This window comes from Doryrhamphus excisus, chromosome 21, assembly GCF_030265055.1.
Source record: "Doryrhamphus excisus isolate RoL2022-K1 chromosome 21, RoL_Dexc_1.0, whole genome shotgun sequence".
Lineage (NCBI taxonomy): Eukaryota > Metazoa > Chordata > Actinopteri > Syngnathiformes > Syngnathidae > Doryrhamphus > Doryrhamphus excisus.
In genome coordinates this window covers 15,232,468-15,246,552 of record NC_080486.1, presented here as the reverse complement: position 1 = coordinate 15,246,552, position 14,085 = coordinate 15,232,468, and the positions used below count along the sequence as shown (strand labels likewise).

Here is a 14,085-nt window from a genome sequence, read left to right as displayed (position 1 = left end):
TCCAATATGTTAGATTGTTATTTTGAACTGTAAATATGTTCCAGAATAATATCTATGTAGTATTTGCAATGATGCCTCAAAGCAAGGCCCAGTCTTGAAATAAAGCATCCAACCACAATTTATGCAAAATACAAATCATCATCTACAACACTGACTCATCATAAAAAATGTCACACATGAGGAATAATTTTGGCAAAAATCTTGACCTCATAATGTTTTCCTTTTGTGAATCCTGTATTAATTTTACGACTACCTAAGAGATCATTTATGCAAGCTGTAAATGAGAAAAACTAGGGAATATAAGCCGGAACTGGGAGCGCTGTGAAAACAAAATGTCTCTTATGGGAAAGTTAAATTGATCCAACTGCAAGGAGAAGAGAATTTGCTTTTTAGCCACAAGTCAAACCCCTTAAAAGATTTACAGAAAAAACAACATCAGGTCTGCAAATTGAAGTGAATTGTATGGCTTATTAAAAAGTCAAATGTACGCCAACACCTGAAGATTCCTTCTCAACTTGTTCACAGCAAATAAAGTTTGCAGCCCTTCACTGCCGACACGTTCATCCGTCATTAGCATCGGGCACCAGAGATGGAGAACCAGGATGCGAGAAGGACACCGAGCCCCACTCACCGTACAGCTTGCTGGGGGTGCCCTCTCTGTCGGGGCCCTCGGACGGAAGGAGCAGGGGCTCGTCGTTGAGCTCGCCGTCTGGGCTGGCCACTTTGTCGTCTGCCCGGAGTTCTACCGCGCTCATGTCGCCGCGCATGAAGGAGAGCAGCGGCTTGCTCAGCTGCCCCGTTATCATCGGATGCTGGAGGGAGCTGTGAGGTGGTCCAGGTGGGAGGCGTAGACGGAGGACGGAGGAGGTGGGGGAGAAAAACAAAAATGCAGCCGTGGTTAGAATATGCTTCGGCACTCTCCTTGACTACCTCTCACTCACTAGCTCGCTATCCTGCACCCCCCCACCCCACCCCTTACTATCCACTCCCACTCCCTCTCTCCTGCTCCCTCCCTCTCTGGAGCCTTTCATCCAAGGAAGCCGGTGCTGCCCAAACTGATGCTGCTACACCCCGCAGCCCCAAAGCCACCAAGGATCCATCTCAGAGGTTCTCATTACAACCTGGAACCCGCCTCATCTTCAGTAACAACGCACTGAAACATCAAATTCATCTACTTGGATACAAAATGACAACAAATCTGATTCCTTATGTCAGATTCAAACAAGAAATGAAGTCAAATGCAAATGTTAAGAACATTCAATGTACACTTGTCCATCACACGTGCCTGCCAATAAAGTTTTGTCTTCAAGTCAAAGTGCCAACTTACCGAATTAAAGCTCCACTGAAGACACAGAAAAAACCAAATATTTCAGAGTGTCCAAAAGTAGAAGTCAGTCAGACTGCAGGGGTAAAGCATGCCTCCGCAGCAGAGATAGAAACCTGCTCAGGACGCAACCCGGAACCAGCCTCCTGAACCCTGGAGTAGGTCTGAATGGCCAGCACAGGTCTCACGCTGAGGTTGCTTCCGAGAGACGAGCGGCAGGGGTGTCGCCCCCTCCCCTCCCTCTTTCTTTACACACACACACACACACACACAGGCAGCTCACCCTCACTTTATCTGTCTCTTCCCCCTTGTGTCTCCCCACTGGAGAGCTCCTCAGACAGTGTTCACCCCACCTCAGGCAGCGGGGCCGCGGCCCTCTTTCCTTATTTAGGACTAACCTAAATATGTCTACGCAAAGGGCAGGTGACCGCAGAAATGGGGGAAAAAGGCCGGTCTGACGTTGCCCTCCATGCATCAACACCCAGCCACGTGTACTCGGGTGGTCGATGCGGGCCTCTTTAATGTGCCCGTCACAGGACCAGGCCCGCCTTTGATGTGACACATGATAATCTATGAAAATGATAATCAATAGAGAGGATTTAAGCTGTCGCACCTGGTCAATACTTGCATGTCTGGTAACAATAACTAGTCATCATGGGTTGTTTTTATCACATTTTTGGAGTGCACTTAAAAATAAAATGTGGGACATCAACACGCCTCTTTTTCCCTACATTCATCTGCCCTTCCCCTACCCCCCCCCTCCCACCCCCTCGTTTACAGGCCCACTGGAGGGCAAAATTAATACCTAATTGAATCTTGCAGTCATCAAAATAATCAATAGCTTTTTTATTATTTATTCTTCACAGTCTGTTGAGTGCTTGAAGGCTCAGAGGGACAGCAGGCAGCAGTGCGGGGGAAGGTGGGCGCGGTGTGGGGGCAGGCCTGAAATTTCACAATGTAATTTTCACAGGGGCACGAGAGTTTGCAACACCTATAAAAATGAGAGCAGTGCTTCTTTTTTGTTGTTGGAAGGTGTGTGTGCGCGCGTGTGTGCGCGTGTATTGGAGAGGGGGTGGAAATATAAAAGAAAATGGGAATCTTTGCCCCGGCAGCTATGATGAAAAATAGAATAAACAAGCTAGTGACACTTTGGAGAAGAGCGGGGGTCCTCTCTGTCCATCCCTCCATCTTTTTTTCCTTTCCCCTTTCCTCCTTATTTCATCATATCTGGAGCGTGGCGCTACCTCCCTAATGCCGGCATTTCTCTTCCTGACAGACTCCAAACAAGTGCCGGGAATGAGATCAGGTCTGTAATCTTCCTCTGGCCTCCGAGGCTGCGGGATGGGGTGCTGTTGGTGCTGTGGGTGGTGGGGGTCCACACATCTCTCATCATCTTAGTTCTGCATTCATTCACCGCTGACGCTAAATAGGATGTTCGTTCAGAGCACTGTAATGCCATTAGCGACGTGATCCTGCTGTAAAAATCTGTTCTAAAAGGAGTACTTATAGAATTATCCCTAGTAATTGCATTAATGACTCTTGAGTCCTTATTAACTATTAAATGAACGCTCCAGCCTTGAGCCACCCTGCAAATGGCTGCACATCTTGGGGTTGATGCCATCAGATCATGCTAATAGTGTTTACATTTATATTATAAATTGAGAAATAGTTTTTTCAATATTATCTCACGTGTGCGACTGTACGGTAACTTTTTCATCGTTAAATACTTATGTATAGTGTGTTGGGTATTAACATTGATTAACTGATTCATTGATATTATTGATGCGTGTGTCTCCGCCACAGTCGGCCACAGAATGGCAGTGTTGGCTTACCTTCTGTCCGCATCACCATGCAACCACATGGCCTCTGATGCTTTGATTGATGACGATCTTTTTTCCCCAAATTAGGAGTTGGTGTCACGTTTCATGGCTGCTTTACTTTTGCTTTCCAAGTGGTTGCCTTTCCTTGTGTCCTGCACGGAAAGAGCAAACAAATGAGCAAGAAACATGACAATAGTTTGACATAATCATGGCAAATAAGCCTGGTTTTATTTGACGGATTTCTAGTATTCAAAGTCTCACCGCAGTGTAAAGTACTTTTCCTTGTCAGAGTCATTAAAACGATCAACAGCTACCATACAGCTACCCGGCTAAAGCTAAAGTGCCTTCCGGTGTATGATTGGCGGGTCAGTGCAGGCTGAACACTATCAAAGCAGTGTATTAAAAGAAGCTCTTTGAAGCCTGTAAAGCACGCTACCCCAGCAGGACCGGAACAGGTAGCAGCTTCTGATTGGTCAGGTGTGTATGTGGTGGGGTTTTTTTTCCCGCCAGATCGATCGACGGCGCCGACATTCGGGAGCATCAAAGCTTTCAGCACCCTAATCTGACTGCTCCGACGAGGCAGTGGGTTATTTTTATCATTTTTTCCGAAGAAATACTTACACCTGTGAGGTGTTTATGAATGTGAGCAAACTAGACCCAAAACAGGTTTGGACCCTGCACTAATGGAGTCATACATAGTGTAAAAGGGGATGGCACAGACTGGGCACACACCCGGCAGTACTGGAGTGACACTATAGAGAGTCACACAGCACTGCCACTCAAAGCACGTCTCCGGGGACCTCAATGCTACACGCATGCCTGCAAAAGGTGTGAAAATCTGATTTCCCAAAAAGGATCGGTAATTCTCTCTGAGGGTGGAAGCCTCAATCAATAAATCATTGCTAAGTAGATTGTAAAGAGGGGGGGGAAATCCCGTCTTGGTATCAGTGCATTAGAATTCTCCTGAGGATGGATGAGTGTGAGACAATCTCAATAAAGAGGAGGCAAATCTTACCTTTGGCATTCATGTGGACACTGGAAGGCAGCTGCCAGCGCCATGAGGAAGCACCTGGAGAGGCAACACAGGACTGGAGGATGCATTTGTCCCATTACAGGTCCTGGAATCAGTAGTAGATCGCCACCTGCCCCACATATCTGTGCATTTCTTATCAACAAAATTATATTTCTAATTATTTTTTTATTTGTGAAACACATCTCCACACAATGTGCAATAAAAAGTCGGTAATAGTACCAAAATAGCATATTATTAAATAATCCCAATAATACGATGTGCATTTTAACATCAAGGTAACTTTTGATTAGAACAGTAAACATCTCACCATTGCAATTTAGAAAACATTTCCCTGATGTGAAGTTGTTCCATCTTGAATAAATGTGCTGCAGTTTAGAAAACCTGCAATGACCGATGAGTTAATAACAGATGAGTTAATGATAATTCACTGCTGTTTATTGGGCCCCATTTGTACGTGTTTGGACGACTTCCGGTTACCCACACTACACCGCGGCAACTAAGCGGGAAACCAACAAAAGAAAGATGGCTGCCGATCTCCACGGACAGGTGGGTCGTTAAACTAAAATAATTTAAAGCCCTTTGGTTTATTAAAACGTCCCGTTCGAACGCTCAGTGTATGTTCAAACATGTGTAAAAGTTACGTTTAGGAAATACGGAAGTTTTTCGTATTTCGACGTCGACGCAACATCGAGTAATGCCCGCAAACTTGAATACAGTACAAATTAGTTTAAAAAGAAATAACACTCACGAAAATATGTGCGCTTGTAAGTTCGTACATTAAACACTTGAACAAAATTACATTTGACTTAAATGCCATATGTCCTGTAATCTCTTTCAAGTGTCCAATTTCAAATGTATCTTTGAAGAGGACCGTCCACTGAGCTTATAACATTCAAACCATAAGCATCTTGTGACCTTGTTAAAACTCCACAGCAAATATGCAATTTCGGAGTCATAGGTGTTTTACCAGCTCGAATGATATACTTCTTAATTGATAGCAATGATCAATTCTTTCATTATTCAATATTAATTAATGGTCAACTGAAAGAATGTATGATTTGGCTTAAATTGGCACCTTTTTTATTTTCTATTTCGTTTCCCACCTCCCACTGAAGTCGTCACACTTTATTGTGACATTGCCTAACAATTTTTTGCAATTTATGCAACTTTTTTCTGATAAAATTAAGACTCGTGAGAACAGGAATCCTTGTCCATATGCTTTTTCCTTTTTTTATCAAAGCACTTCACGCTAAAGTGTTGACTTGTTGAAGTAAACATGTTAAATTGTGGTGAATGGGGGGAGGTGTTGTTTGAGATAATGACATGTTTCAATATGGTCACACATGTGATGCTGATGCTTTTTAGATTGCGGCCTGTATTGTCACAAAATGAACTGTGTGTTTGTGTTTTCACTTCCTCCCCAAGGTTGACACATCGGCCGGGATGCTGCGATGCGTTCAGGCAGCTCTGCACACCTTGATGCCTCACGGGGTGCAATTACCGGTCCTTACGTGCCATCCAGGTAAGTCATGCATATGATTCCCTTTTTTGCCTTTTCTTTATTTCCACCGTTTTTTCATCATCATCATTATTATTATCATCATCTCAGCAACTGAGGTGTTTGCAGATACATGAGTTAATGGTGCTGTTGTCTTGACTTGAACACTTGATTGCATGGCTATACCTTTAAATATATATAAACATACAGTCCATTTAGCTGTCTTGCAAAGCACTTTGGCAAGGTGTCTTGTCCATAAATGTTACTGTATTAACACCACTGCTGTCCAATGTAGCGGCATCCTGTCTTATAATACCACTTCTCACCACAGGAGGCGTGGGTGAGTTATACAGAATCCCTGAAAGGATGTGGGTGGCTGCAGTGCAGGCTGCACTTTGGACAAAGGATGCAAAGTGAGTATGAGTATTTCCCATAAAAGGTTTATAGGCAGTTGTTTCATTTCCAGAGGTGTATGAGTGAGAGGTGTATGAGTGACAAGTCTGAGAAGAATTGTAGAATATGTTGTTCAAAAGGTTAGGTTTTATTTGTTTGATCAACAACAGTAACTTGCATCATTCCTCTTTGCACTTACATGACAATTAATGCTGGTAAAATGCTAAAAGGTCACAGAGAAACATGACTTAATGTATTTAAATGCATTATTGTGGCAAAAGTTTGACCCTGGAACAGAAAACTATTCTCGTGAATTCTTAAGTGGAAAAATTCTGTTCCGTGTTGTGATGATACACTGTAATGTATATGCCACATCATGTAAATATTGAACTGCTCTTGAGCCAAGATGAATAATTAAGTGAAAAGGTCTAGTGGTAAAGTGCGTGAGGGTAGCTTTAAGAGTGAGAGGAAAACAAGCTGGCCTCCATCATCCTCTCCATGCATGATGATTGCATATGTGAGGGCACATAGAGGAATGACACGCTTGGACACATCTTTGCTATCTTATTAGTGGGGGGGTTATTGCGCCTTCTTGTGTAAAACGGCTGCAGGGAGAAAATCACTCAAACACAGCCGTAGCATGTCAACAGGCCAGTAATGATAGCTGATGATGGCCGCACCTGGCCAGGTCGGTCCTAAGAGATAATTGAGGCTAAAGCAGGGAGATGGGTGTGTTCTCTCACAGTGTTCCATGTTGTGTACATCTGAGGGGAAGAGGGAGAGAGATGCCAAGGTGCTCCATTGTGCTGCTGCCTGTCAGCTTAAATTAGGGAGTACAGGCTCGGCCAGTGTAAAAAGAAAAAAAAAATCAATACTTGATGGAAGATTGCTGCCTGGAAAATCTGTTTTGATTCCAGGATTAATTCTTGACCAAAGGCTGGGGCAAAATGACATGCCATTAGGCTGAAAATGAACACGTTCTGCAGTGGAAATTGGATGGAAATGTGGCAAGAGGGCGCTTGTTTGGGGGCGCAGGGGACTGAAGGTGTGGCGGTTGTGAATGAGGCCTTCCTGGGCAATGTTTTCCAGGCCATTGTTGTCTAATGCATTCCTCCGAGGGCAGGTCAACTCTCTGGTGTTTTCCATAAAGCACGAAGAGTGAGAAAAGCTGCAAAGAAAGAAAAAAAACAAGGGCAGTTTATTGTTGACATCTGTACTCCACAGTGAGAAGATGCATTATTGATGGCTGAATAATGTGGTTGTCATGACGTGCTGGAAAGTCCAACAGGAAGAAGACAGTGATTTCAACAACCCCACTAAATTAAACATTTAGTCTCTTGTTTACAACAATATGTTTGATGGTACTCATTGTATTCATTATTTAAGAATGTCTTTGTCATGTGATTGTAGTAGGCAGAGGTGGCTATAAAAAGGCAATTTAAGTGAGAATTTAAATGTTTGTGTGGACAAGCCTCCTGAGATTGTATAGTTATACCCACAGGTGTGTAATTAGATGACAAGGAGTAGTTTTTAAATACCCTCAAACTGCCATCATTCGAATGTATTGACAAACAGGTTGGTAATGCAGTGCTTTGGCGCCCCCTGCTGTTGTATAATCGCTAAACTCTTGGTCTTTTCTAAGAGCATATGCCATGGATACTGAAAAACAATTATTGTAAATAGTGTACCCATCTCATACTGGTAGCTAGTTTCTTTACTGAATTCATTATTCTGACTGAAGCATTTTGACTGTCTGAGTACTGTTCTCACCTTTCTCTCGACTCCTATCATCCAATTAGATTGGCAGCCACATCTGAGGGGTGAGGCTCCTGCAGGACTCTCTTCTCCAATTGGGCATAGCGCCGCAGCATGTCATTGTACACCTGTAATGGATTCAGACGGAGAGAAAAGGTCACGTGCAGGAACTGAAGTGAGTGGCCATGTGACCTCAAAACAGCAACTAAAAGCCAATCAGCACTTTGTTTCCCATCTTTAACACTGCATCTTTTCCTAGTCCCTACTTTCCTGTGTGTGTGTGTGTGTACGCACGCATACCTGTTGTGCAGTAGGCTGTGGTGTGGCAACAAGTCGTGCTTCCGGAGCTTTCTTCAGCACATCGAAGAAGGAAAGTCCTGATTGGTCAACGACGCCTGAAAGAACATCACCCAATCAGAGAGAGTTCATCGATTGTCATGCAGAGATGATGGTTAGCATTTAATAAGCCCAGCAGGCAGTGACATGTGGTGAGGTTCATGACTGGGGAGGGTCTGCCCTTACTGTAAAATCATATATAAACAGCTCAATAGAAAAGGAGTTTTCATAATGTTATGACGTTTGTTTCCCCCGTCTCCCCTGACCACACGTCACTGTTTGCAGGTCTGTCATTGCAGTATGTTAGCAAGCTCGCCATGGTTAGCATTAGCATACCGTGCATTGCTCTGTAGGCGGAGCCAAGACAGGCCGAGTTGGACACATCAATGGTGTACACTGGAGCGTTGAACACGTCTGACAACACCTGGCACACACAAATCCACGATAGACAAATACATGCATGCTAGAAGCGTGTTATGTTTCACCTGCAAGATGTCTTTGTTACACGATGCTCCTCCCGTTGCCAAAACTCGACTTCCTGGAACTTAAAGAAGATGAGATTGAAAGCGAGATGTAGTGTTTGTGTGTGATTGTGCTTTACTTACTGTGCTTGTGCTTTTTACTTACTGATGGAGTAACCAAGGAGCTCTGCATGGAGCCTCCGTGACAGGAACTGACCCTCCACCAGCGCTCGCACCTCCGCCTGAGCACTCAATGACGACACCTGGAGGACACACAAGTACTCAGCTGCATCTGTGTGTGTCTGTGTCTGCACAGAGGTGCCCAACCTTGTTGTCATCCGCATCAAAGATATGAATTCCAACAGCACGGGGCAGAATCTCCAGGACATCAAAATAAAAGCCTGGAAGAAGCCAACAGGAAGTCAGAGGAAAAAGGAAGGCGGGAAGAAGGCATAGCTCACCAATGTAGCCATCGTTTCCGAGAGGAGTCTCTCTCAAGGCAGCTGAGAAGACTTCCCATGATCCTTCAGCACAGCGGTTCCTCACGCGTTCTCTGGTCAATGATCCGTTCTTGAAGCTGAAAACACACACACGTCACATTGCCAGGAGAGGATAAAATAAAAGCACCTACCATAACAAGGCCATGAAATGTCTCCAGTCGACAGGGTTGATCAACACGTGACCCTCGAGGGCGGGGCGAGGATGCTGCAGCCACACAAACACTGTGTCGCTAGTTCCCAGGCTCACCTACACACACACCATGTCATGTGAGAAGACACTCAGTTGTGTTACACAAGGTGCACTTACAGCAATGTCGCCTTGCTGGAGTCGCATTCCCGCCAAAGATGCTGCCACGACATAATCATCATCAACATTGACAGGACAACCTCAGGAGGATGTACTGTACCTGGGTTGTCTCCAGTGAAGGCCACCACTCTGCATGAGTTGGAAAAACCAAACCTGTGCACCCAGTAGGAGGAAACGGGACCCTGCCAGGAAGGGGGGGGGTTGAAGCAGGTTAAAGGCCACAAGGGGTGACTCGGTATGCCGAGTGTGTACCTCACCAGCACTGACGCCGAGGGAAGCGGCATCCCAAGCAGACGGTCCAGGTGTGGAGCGGTAGCCTCCATGCAGACCTCAGACCATTTTTTGGTCCTGATGTTCAAAAGGTTCATGCCAGACCCTAAAGAACAAATCCATTCACTGACATGATTAAAATCACATTTTCTTAATCTACTGACCGTCACTGTAGTCAATGGCGGCGTAAGCACCCAGGAAGAGAGACGCTGCAAAGCTGCTGACCAATGAGATCCTCTGAAACACATACAGCCATCAAGCCAGGCTGAAGTCAAGGTCGTGGGTGCAAGGGCTGTAGGTCACCAGCTGACCTCGGTGTCCTGGAAGTCTTGTGGTCGCTCCTGACACATTTTGGCGATCTGATTTCCAGTGAAACGCTAAAGAAGCACACAAAAATAATGAAAAGTACTTTCACCATCGAACCATACGTGTTTGCGTGTGCCTGTGCTAGCTACCTCATAAGCCCTGGAGCCTGTGAGATCAGCCAGCTTCGCAGCACCCCCTGCTGCCTCCTGCAGGCGTTCACACTGTGGCCCAGTGCTGGAGTCCATCCACACTGGAGAGTCACCTACAGAGAAACTGTCCTGAAAGACATCACATGACACACCTGTGCATGTGACTGCACATGTGCTGACATAAACACACAGGTGAACTCACCTGGAGCTGCTGGTGGAGACTGAAGGCGGGGTCGAGCTGCTCAAGGGTCTGAGAAGCTCCCGTCCTCCAGTAGACGCTGCCATGTTGCTGAGAGGGCAGAGGAACATCACCCATAATGCACTTGACAGCCAGCTAGGTAGAAGAAGATAGGTCACCTGACCGCTGCCTGACAGCGCTTGCACACTGGAGAAGTCAAAGCCTTCTTTTTGCATCTTCTCCAAGAGGAGGTCCAACGCCTGGAGACACATCAACATCAGGAGCCCACTTGGAACATCACATACGACAAGATAATCTTCATGTGGTCCTACCTTCACCCACATGAGAACAGGCGATGTGATCCTCAGGCCATCAGCTGCAACGTGGACACCCCCCTCGGTCCTGAACCACCAAAATGAAAGTTAGTCTTCTCCTGCATCTACTTGTTGTCAACTACCTTGATGGAGGTCAACATTTGTGGAAACAATTACACAACTTGATTCAAACTACATAAATGGAGGTCAACCTGCTGAGAACTTCACGTAGACTACTGTAAACTTGCAGCTAACTTTTACACAATCTCATGTAAAACCACCAAACTTTGCATCCCGTCAGCTTGCTGTAACCTTTACAGAAACGAGTCCAAAGAGACATTTATATGTAAACAAGTATCCAAATGCACTACCCAAACAATCTAACTTTGCACAAACTACTGTCAAGCAGGGAACCTGAGAGGTGATGGTGTGGTTGGGTGCTGCTGGTACCTGAAGTCGGGTAGTTGGGAGTCAAAGTGGACATGGTTCTGATGGATCACGTCCAAGTCTTCATTGATGGCGACCACTTTGAGCTGCACAAACAAGTCCACCAGGTCAGTGAACCATGACACAGCATTCAGCAGTTTAAGTGTGATCGTGTTACCACGATGGTAAAAACCAAAGCCTAACTTCAACTTTTAATGTGCTGACAATGTCGCTTGTGTTCTAATCATTAACGTATTCGTTTGTCGAATATAGCACGTGATACGTTAACAGGCGTTGTCACAATTCTGGTATTTCTTAAACTCTAGTCTGCAAGTGTGGACAACTTTAATACAACCAAAGTGTTTAAAAAGTTAGGAAAACAATTAAATGTACCTGTTGAGTGCTGAAGTCAAAGCCCAGGTAAACTTCCTTACGGTCCTGCACGGCCGCCATCTTGATAGCACATGTGCGAGGAGGAGGAGGAGTCACCTGTTAAAGAGACAGGCACCTTTTGCTTGGCTCGGATGGCTCGTTGCTAGGAGACGGCAGCATCTTGAAGACTGCTGCTAGCAAGCTTAACAACTGATTGGTGCATTTTAATTAAACAAAACCAACAAGTGGTTTTTTCATCTAAAAGACATTTATTACACAAAAAGAGCTTCGTGTGAGGACAGGCACTTGATCCTTCATGTTAGTGGAAATCAGTCATGACTATGTCAGTCAATCACAATGGCCGCCGTTAAGTTCAGTCATGTGGTCACAGCTTGGCCTTAGCCTGGAAGAAACTCATGACAGCGTTGAAGCACTCATCCGATGTCCAGCGTTCGACCAGACGGTCCACCTCGGCGTCGTTCACGGCATGGAGCTGCTCTTTCTCCATTGAGCGGATCAGCTGTTTGGACAGCGCCAGAGACTGGGGGGGGGGGGGGGGGGGGGGGGGTGGGTGGACACAAATCATTTGTTTTGTTTTGTCTTTTTAGAGGATGTCCCACTAACCGAACACCTGATGTTGGTGTGTGTGTGTCTACTGTACATTTGGAGGCAGCTTGGCGTAGCTCCTGAGTCGGCTCCAGACCTCCGACTGGAAGCTGCTGTCAGGGAACACCTCGGTGACCAGACCTAGCTGACACGCCTGGACCGCCGTTAGCTTCTTGTTGAACAGCAACATCTCACTTGCCTACACACACACACACACACACACACACATTTCAACCACCTGTATGTTTATACATGCGAGTGTGCTGCACGTGCACGTACCTTACCGGGTCCCATAAGGCGAGGGAAGGTGTAAGATGAGCAGCCTTCTGGACTCTGACCAAGCTGGCTGAAAGGAGTGTGGAAGGTGGCCTACATAAAACACAATATTACTGCAGTGCAACCTCAATAACAGTCAATATGAAGTACTGCGTGTGCGTACACTCTCCGTGGCGTAGACCAGGTCAAACATTCCCAAAATAGTGACGGAGATTCCCACAGCTGGACCATTCACCACGGCAACCAGAGGCTTGGGGAAGTCTATGTAGGCTTTCACGTACCTCCTGTCCGGGGCGACACAGGGCAAAGGTCGTTCCTCACAAGTCATGTGATCAAACCCATCGTTGAGTGGGTGGTCACCTGAGCAGCTCTCCGCCTGCTTTGGCCATCTCTTCCACACCTCCTTCAGGGATCTTAGTGAAGTTGCTAAGGTCGTTTCCACTGCAGTAGAAGTCCCCGGCACCTGTGTGTGTGTGTGTGTGTGTGTGTGTGTGTGTGTGTGTGTGGACAAACACACGTGTGGCTATCACTATCACGTGTGGCAGGACAATTAGCTGTGTGTGTGTTACCAGTGAAGACGGTGAGGACACAGGTATCTCTAGCCGCTTGCTGCAGAGCATCAATGATCTCCTCGTACATCTAGAACACACCACTCATGATGAGGGCCATGATTATTTGTAACCAGGACATGAAATGGTCGCTCACCTCCGTGGTGATGGCGTTCTTCTTAGCAGGTCTGTTGAGCTTGATGGTGGTGATGTCATCTTCCGTGCTGACCAGCAGGGTGTTGTAGACGTGGTCGCTTGCAGCCGGCTGGGCCGATACTTCCTGGGCAGAGCTTCCACCCTCCGCTTCCACCAATGAGCCAATCAGGTTGCAGTACTGTTTCCGGGCCTCCTCCTGTCAAGAATATCGCCAACACTTGCTGTCATTTCCTGTCAAATATTTATTTTTATCTTTTGGCTTTTGTGCATCTTCGACAGACAGGAAGTTATGAAATAAAAGCACAGTTGACCTGTGATATGGAGCCCAGAGATTTCCACGAGTCCCACTTGGCTTTGTTGACAAAGTCCAGCATTCCAGGTTTGGGGGTGTCACATGGTCCATGTGTGGCCTGTCACATGACCCAAACAAGAAGACATATCAGCTTATCAGGAGTCAAATTGCATGCTGAGAACACAAATTCATACACGTCGGCAGGTGTCCTTGCCCCTCACGGCCCCGCCCCACTGTTTGGGAAGCACTGATGTGGATACCGATATAGTCCTATGATATTGACATATGATATAGTCATATGATATTGTCATGTTGTCACCACCTGCTTGAAGAGAGCGTAGATCTTCAGTTTGAGCGCATTTCCGGGATCCTTCTTCAATGTGGACAGTTTGTTCTTGGCCTCCTCAAACTGCTCCACAGTCGCACCTGAAGGCAAAACATCCATATTAGCATTAATGCTAATGTGGGAGGAGCGCCAACCTGCCACTCACCCATCACGGATGTTTGGTGGAACTTGAAAGCAGGAACGCTGGAGAAACGGAACCACCTGATGACAACAACAAATGCAAGTCACTCACGGGGCAAAGGTCCAAATGGTGCTTATGTAAACACTATTGGGGATCGGCCATATTTGTAGTCTTGAACTTGTGCATGTTTGTTTCCGTCGGTGTGAAATTATTTTATATGTTAACAAAAAAATAAACGTGTTTTTTTTTTTACTTTGGTACCAAATGGGAACATTCCAATTTCCTGACAGTCTCTGCA

General features: G+C 45.9%; 3 protein-coding genes and 1 long non-coding RNA gene across 24 annotated transcripts in view; 1 reads left to right on the top strand and 3 right to left on the bottom strand.

Moving 5' to 3' along the window:
- Positions 1–4,625, bottom strand: part of LOC131108523 (POU domain, class 6, transcription factor 2-like) — a 50,619-nt gene extending 45,994 nt beyond the window's left edge. For 4 of the 7 annotated variants that reach the window (XM_058059531.1, XM_058059536.1, XM_058059534.1 and 1 more), the window contains exons 1-4: positions 4,485–4,625; positions 4,160–4,309; positions 3,157–3,296; positions 632–822 (exon numbers count right to left, since the gene is read on the bottom strand). In XM_058059531.1, the coding sequence (XP_057915514.1) occupies positions 632–822; positions 3,157–3,185 (220 nt within the window). In that variant the 5' untranslated portion in view covers positions 3,186–3,296; positions 4,160–4,309; positions 4,485–4,625. Of the gene's footprint in view, positions 1–631; positions 823–1,327; positions 1,440–3,156; positions 3,297–3,405; positions 3,467–4,159; positions 4,310–4,484 lie in introns of those variants that run through there. The other 3 variants (XM_058059532.1, XM_058059533.1, XM_058059535.1) reach the window with 3 other exon arrangements.
- A 29-nt stretch (positions 4,626–4,654) lies between these two features.
- LOC131109209 (uncharacterized) lies at positions 4,655–13,978 on the top strand. Of its 5 annotated transcripts, none has more exons than XR_009120697.1 (5): positions 4,655–4,723; positions 5,603–5,699; positions 6,007–6,088; positions 7,868–11,198; positions 12,051–13,978. It is a non-coding gene; the product is annotated as an uncharacterized LOC131109209 (long non-coding RNA). The 5 variants fall into 5 exon arrangements; XR_009120696.1 differs by lacking the exon at positions 12,051–13,978 and having other exon boundaries at positions 7,868–7,998; positions 8,083–11,983; XR_009120698.1 differs by lacking the exon at positions 12,051–13,978 and having other exon boundaries at positions 7,868–10,751; positions 11,054–11,983.
- LOC131109205 (xylulose kinase-like) lies at positions 6,203–11,670 on the bottom strand. Of its 3 annotated transcripts, XM_058060934.1 has the most exons (20): positions 11,464–11,670; positions 11,095–11,177; positions 10,663–10,732; positions 10,510–10,590; positions 10,355–10,441; positions 10,153–10,281; positions 10,009–10,074; positions 9,862–9,934; positions 9,685–9,803; positions 9,528–9,609; positions 9,428–9,468; positions 9,252–9,367; positions 9,082–9,197; positions 8,948–9,021; positions 8,787–8,883; positions 8,645–8,703; positions 8,496–8,583; positions 8,124–8,218; positions 7,839–7,951; positions 6,203–7,236 (listed from the first exon to the last, which is right to left on the bottom strand). In XM_058060934.1, the coding sequence occupies exons 1-19, from the start codon at positions 11,521–11,523 to the stop codon at positions 7,856–7,858; spliced, it is 1,632 nt and encodes a 543-aa protein (XP_057916917.1). In that variant the 5' UTR covers positions 11,524–11,670; the 3' UTR covers positions 6,203–7,236; positions 7,839–7,855. The 3 variants fall into 3 exon arrangements, with proteins under 3 accessions (XP_057916917.1, XP_057916916.1, XP_057916918.1); XM_058060933.1 differs by having other exon boundaries at positions 10,153–10,276; positions 10,355–10,590; XM_058060935.1 differs by lacking the exons at positions 11,095–11,177; positions 11,464–11,670 and having other exon boundaries at positions 10,153–10,276; positions 10,663–10,730.
- LOC131109204 (enoyl-CoA delta isomerase 2-like) overlaps positions 11,697–14,085 on the bottom strand; it is a 23,029-nt gene continuing 20,640 nt past the window's right edge. For 8 of the 9 annotated variants that reach the window (XM_058060923.1, XM_058060924.1, XM_058060925.1 and 5 more), the window contains one exon: positions 13,834–13,867. Coding sequence is in view for 1 of the 9 variants with exons in the window: in XM_058060931.1 (XP_057916914.1) it covers positions 11,828–11,983; positions 12,104–12,247; positions 12,328–12,417; positions 12,488–12,608; positions 12,685–12,787; positions 12,894–12,963; positions 13,030–13,224; positions 13,340–13,438; positions 13,643–13,746; positions 13,812–13,867 (1,138 nt within the window). In the remaining 8 variants the exon portion in view is untranslated. Of the gene's footprint in view, positions 11,984–12,103; positions 12,248–12,327; positions 12,418–12,487; positions 12,609–12,684; positions 12,788–12,893; positions 12,964–13,029; positions 13,225–13,339; positions 13,439–13,642; positions 13,747–13,811; positions 13,868–14,085 lie in introns of those variants that run through there. The other variant, XM_058060931.1, reaches the window with a different exon arrangement.

Coding starts and splice junctions, on each gene's coding strand:
- LOC131109205 (XM_058060933.1), bottom strand. CDS start 11,523: ATGGCGGCCGTGCAGGACCGTAAGGAAGTTTACCTGGGCTTTGACTTC. Junction 9,935..10,008: donor AAGACTTCCAGGACACCGAG/GTCAGCTGGTGA, acceptor TATGTGTTTCAG/AGGATCTCATTGGTCAGCAG. Junction 8,584..8,644: donor GTAACAAAGACATCTTGCAG/GTGAAACATAAC, acceptor TGTGTGTGCCAG/GTGTTGTCAGACGTGTTCAA.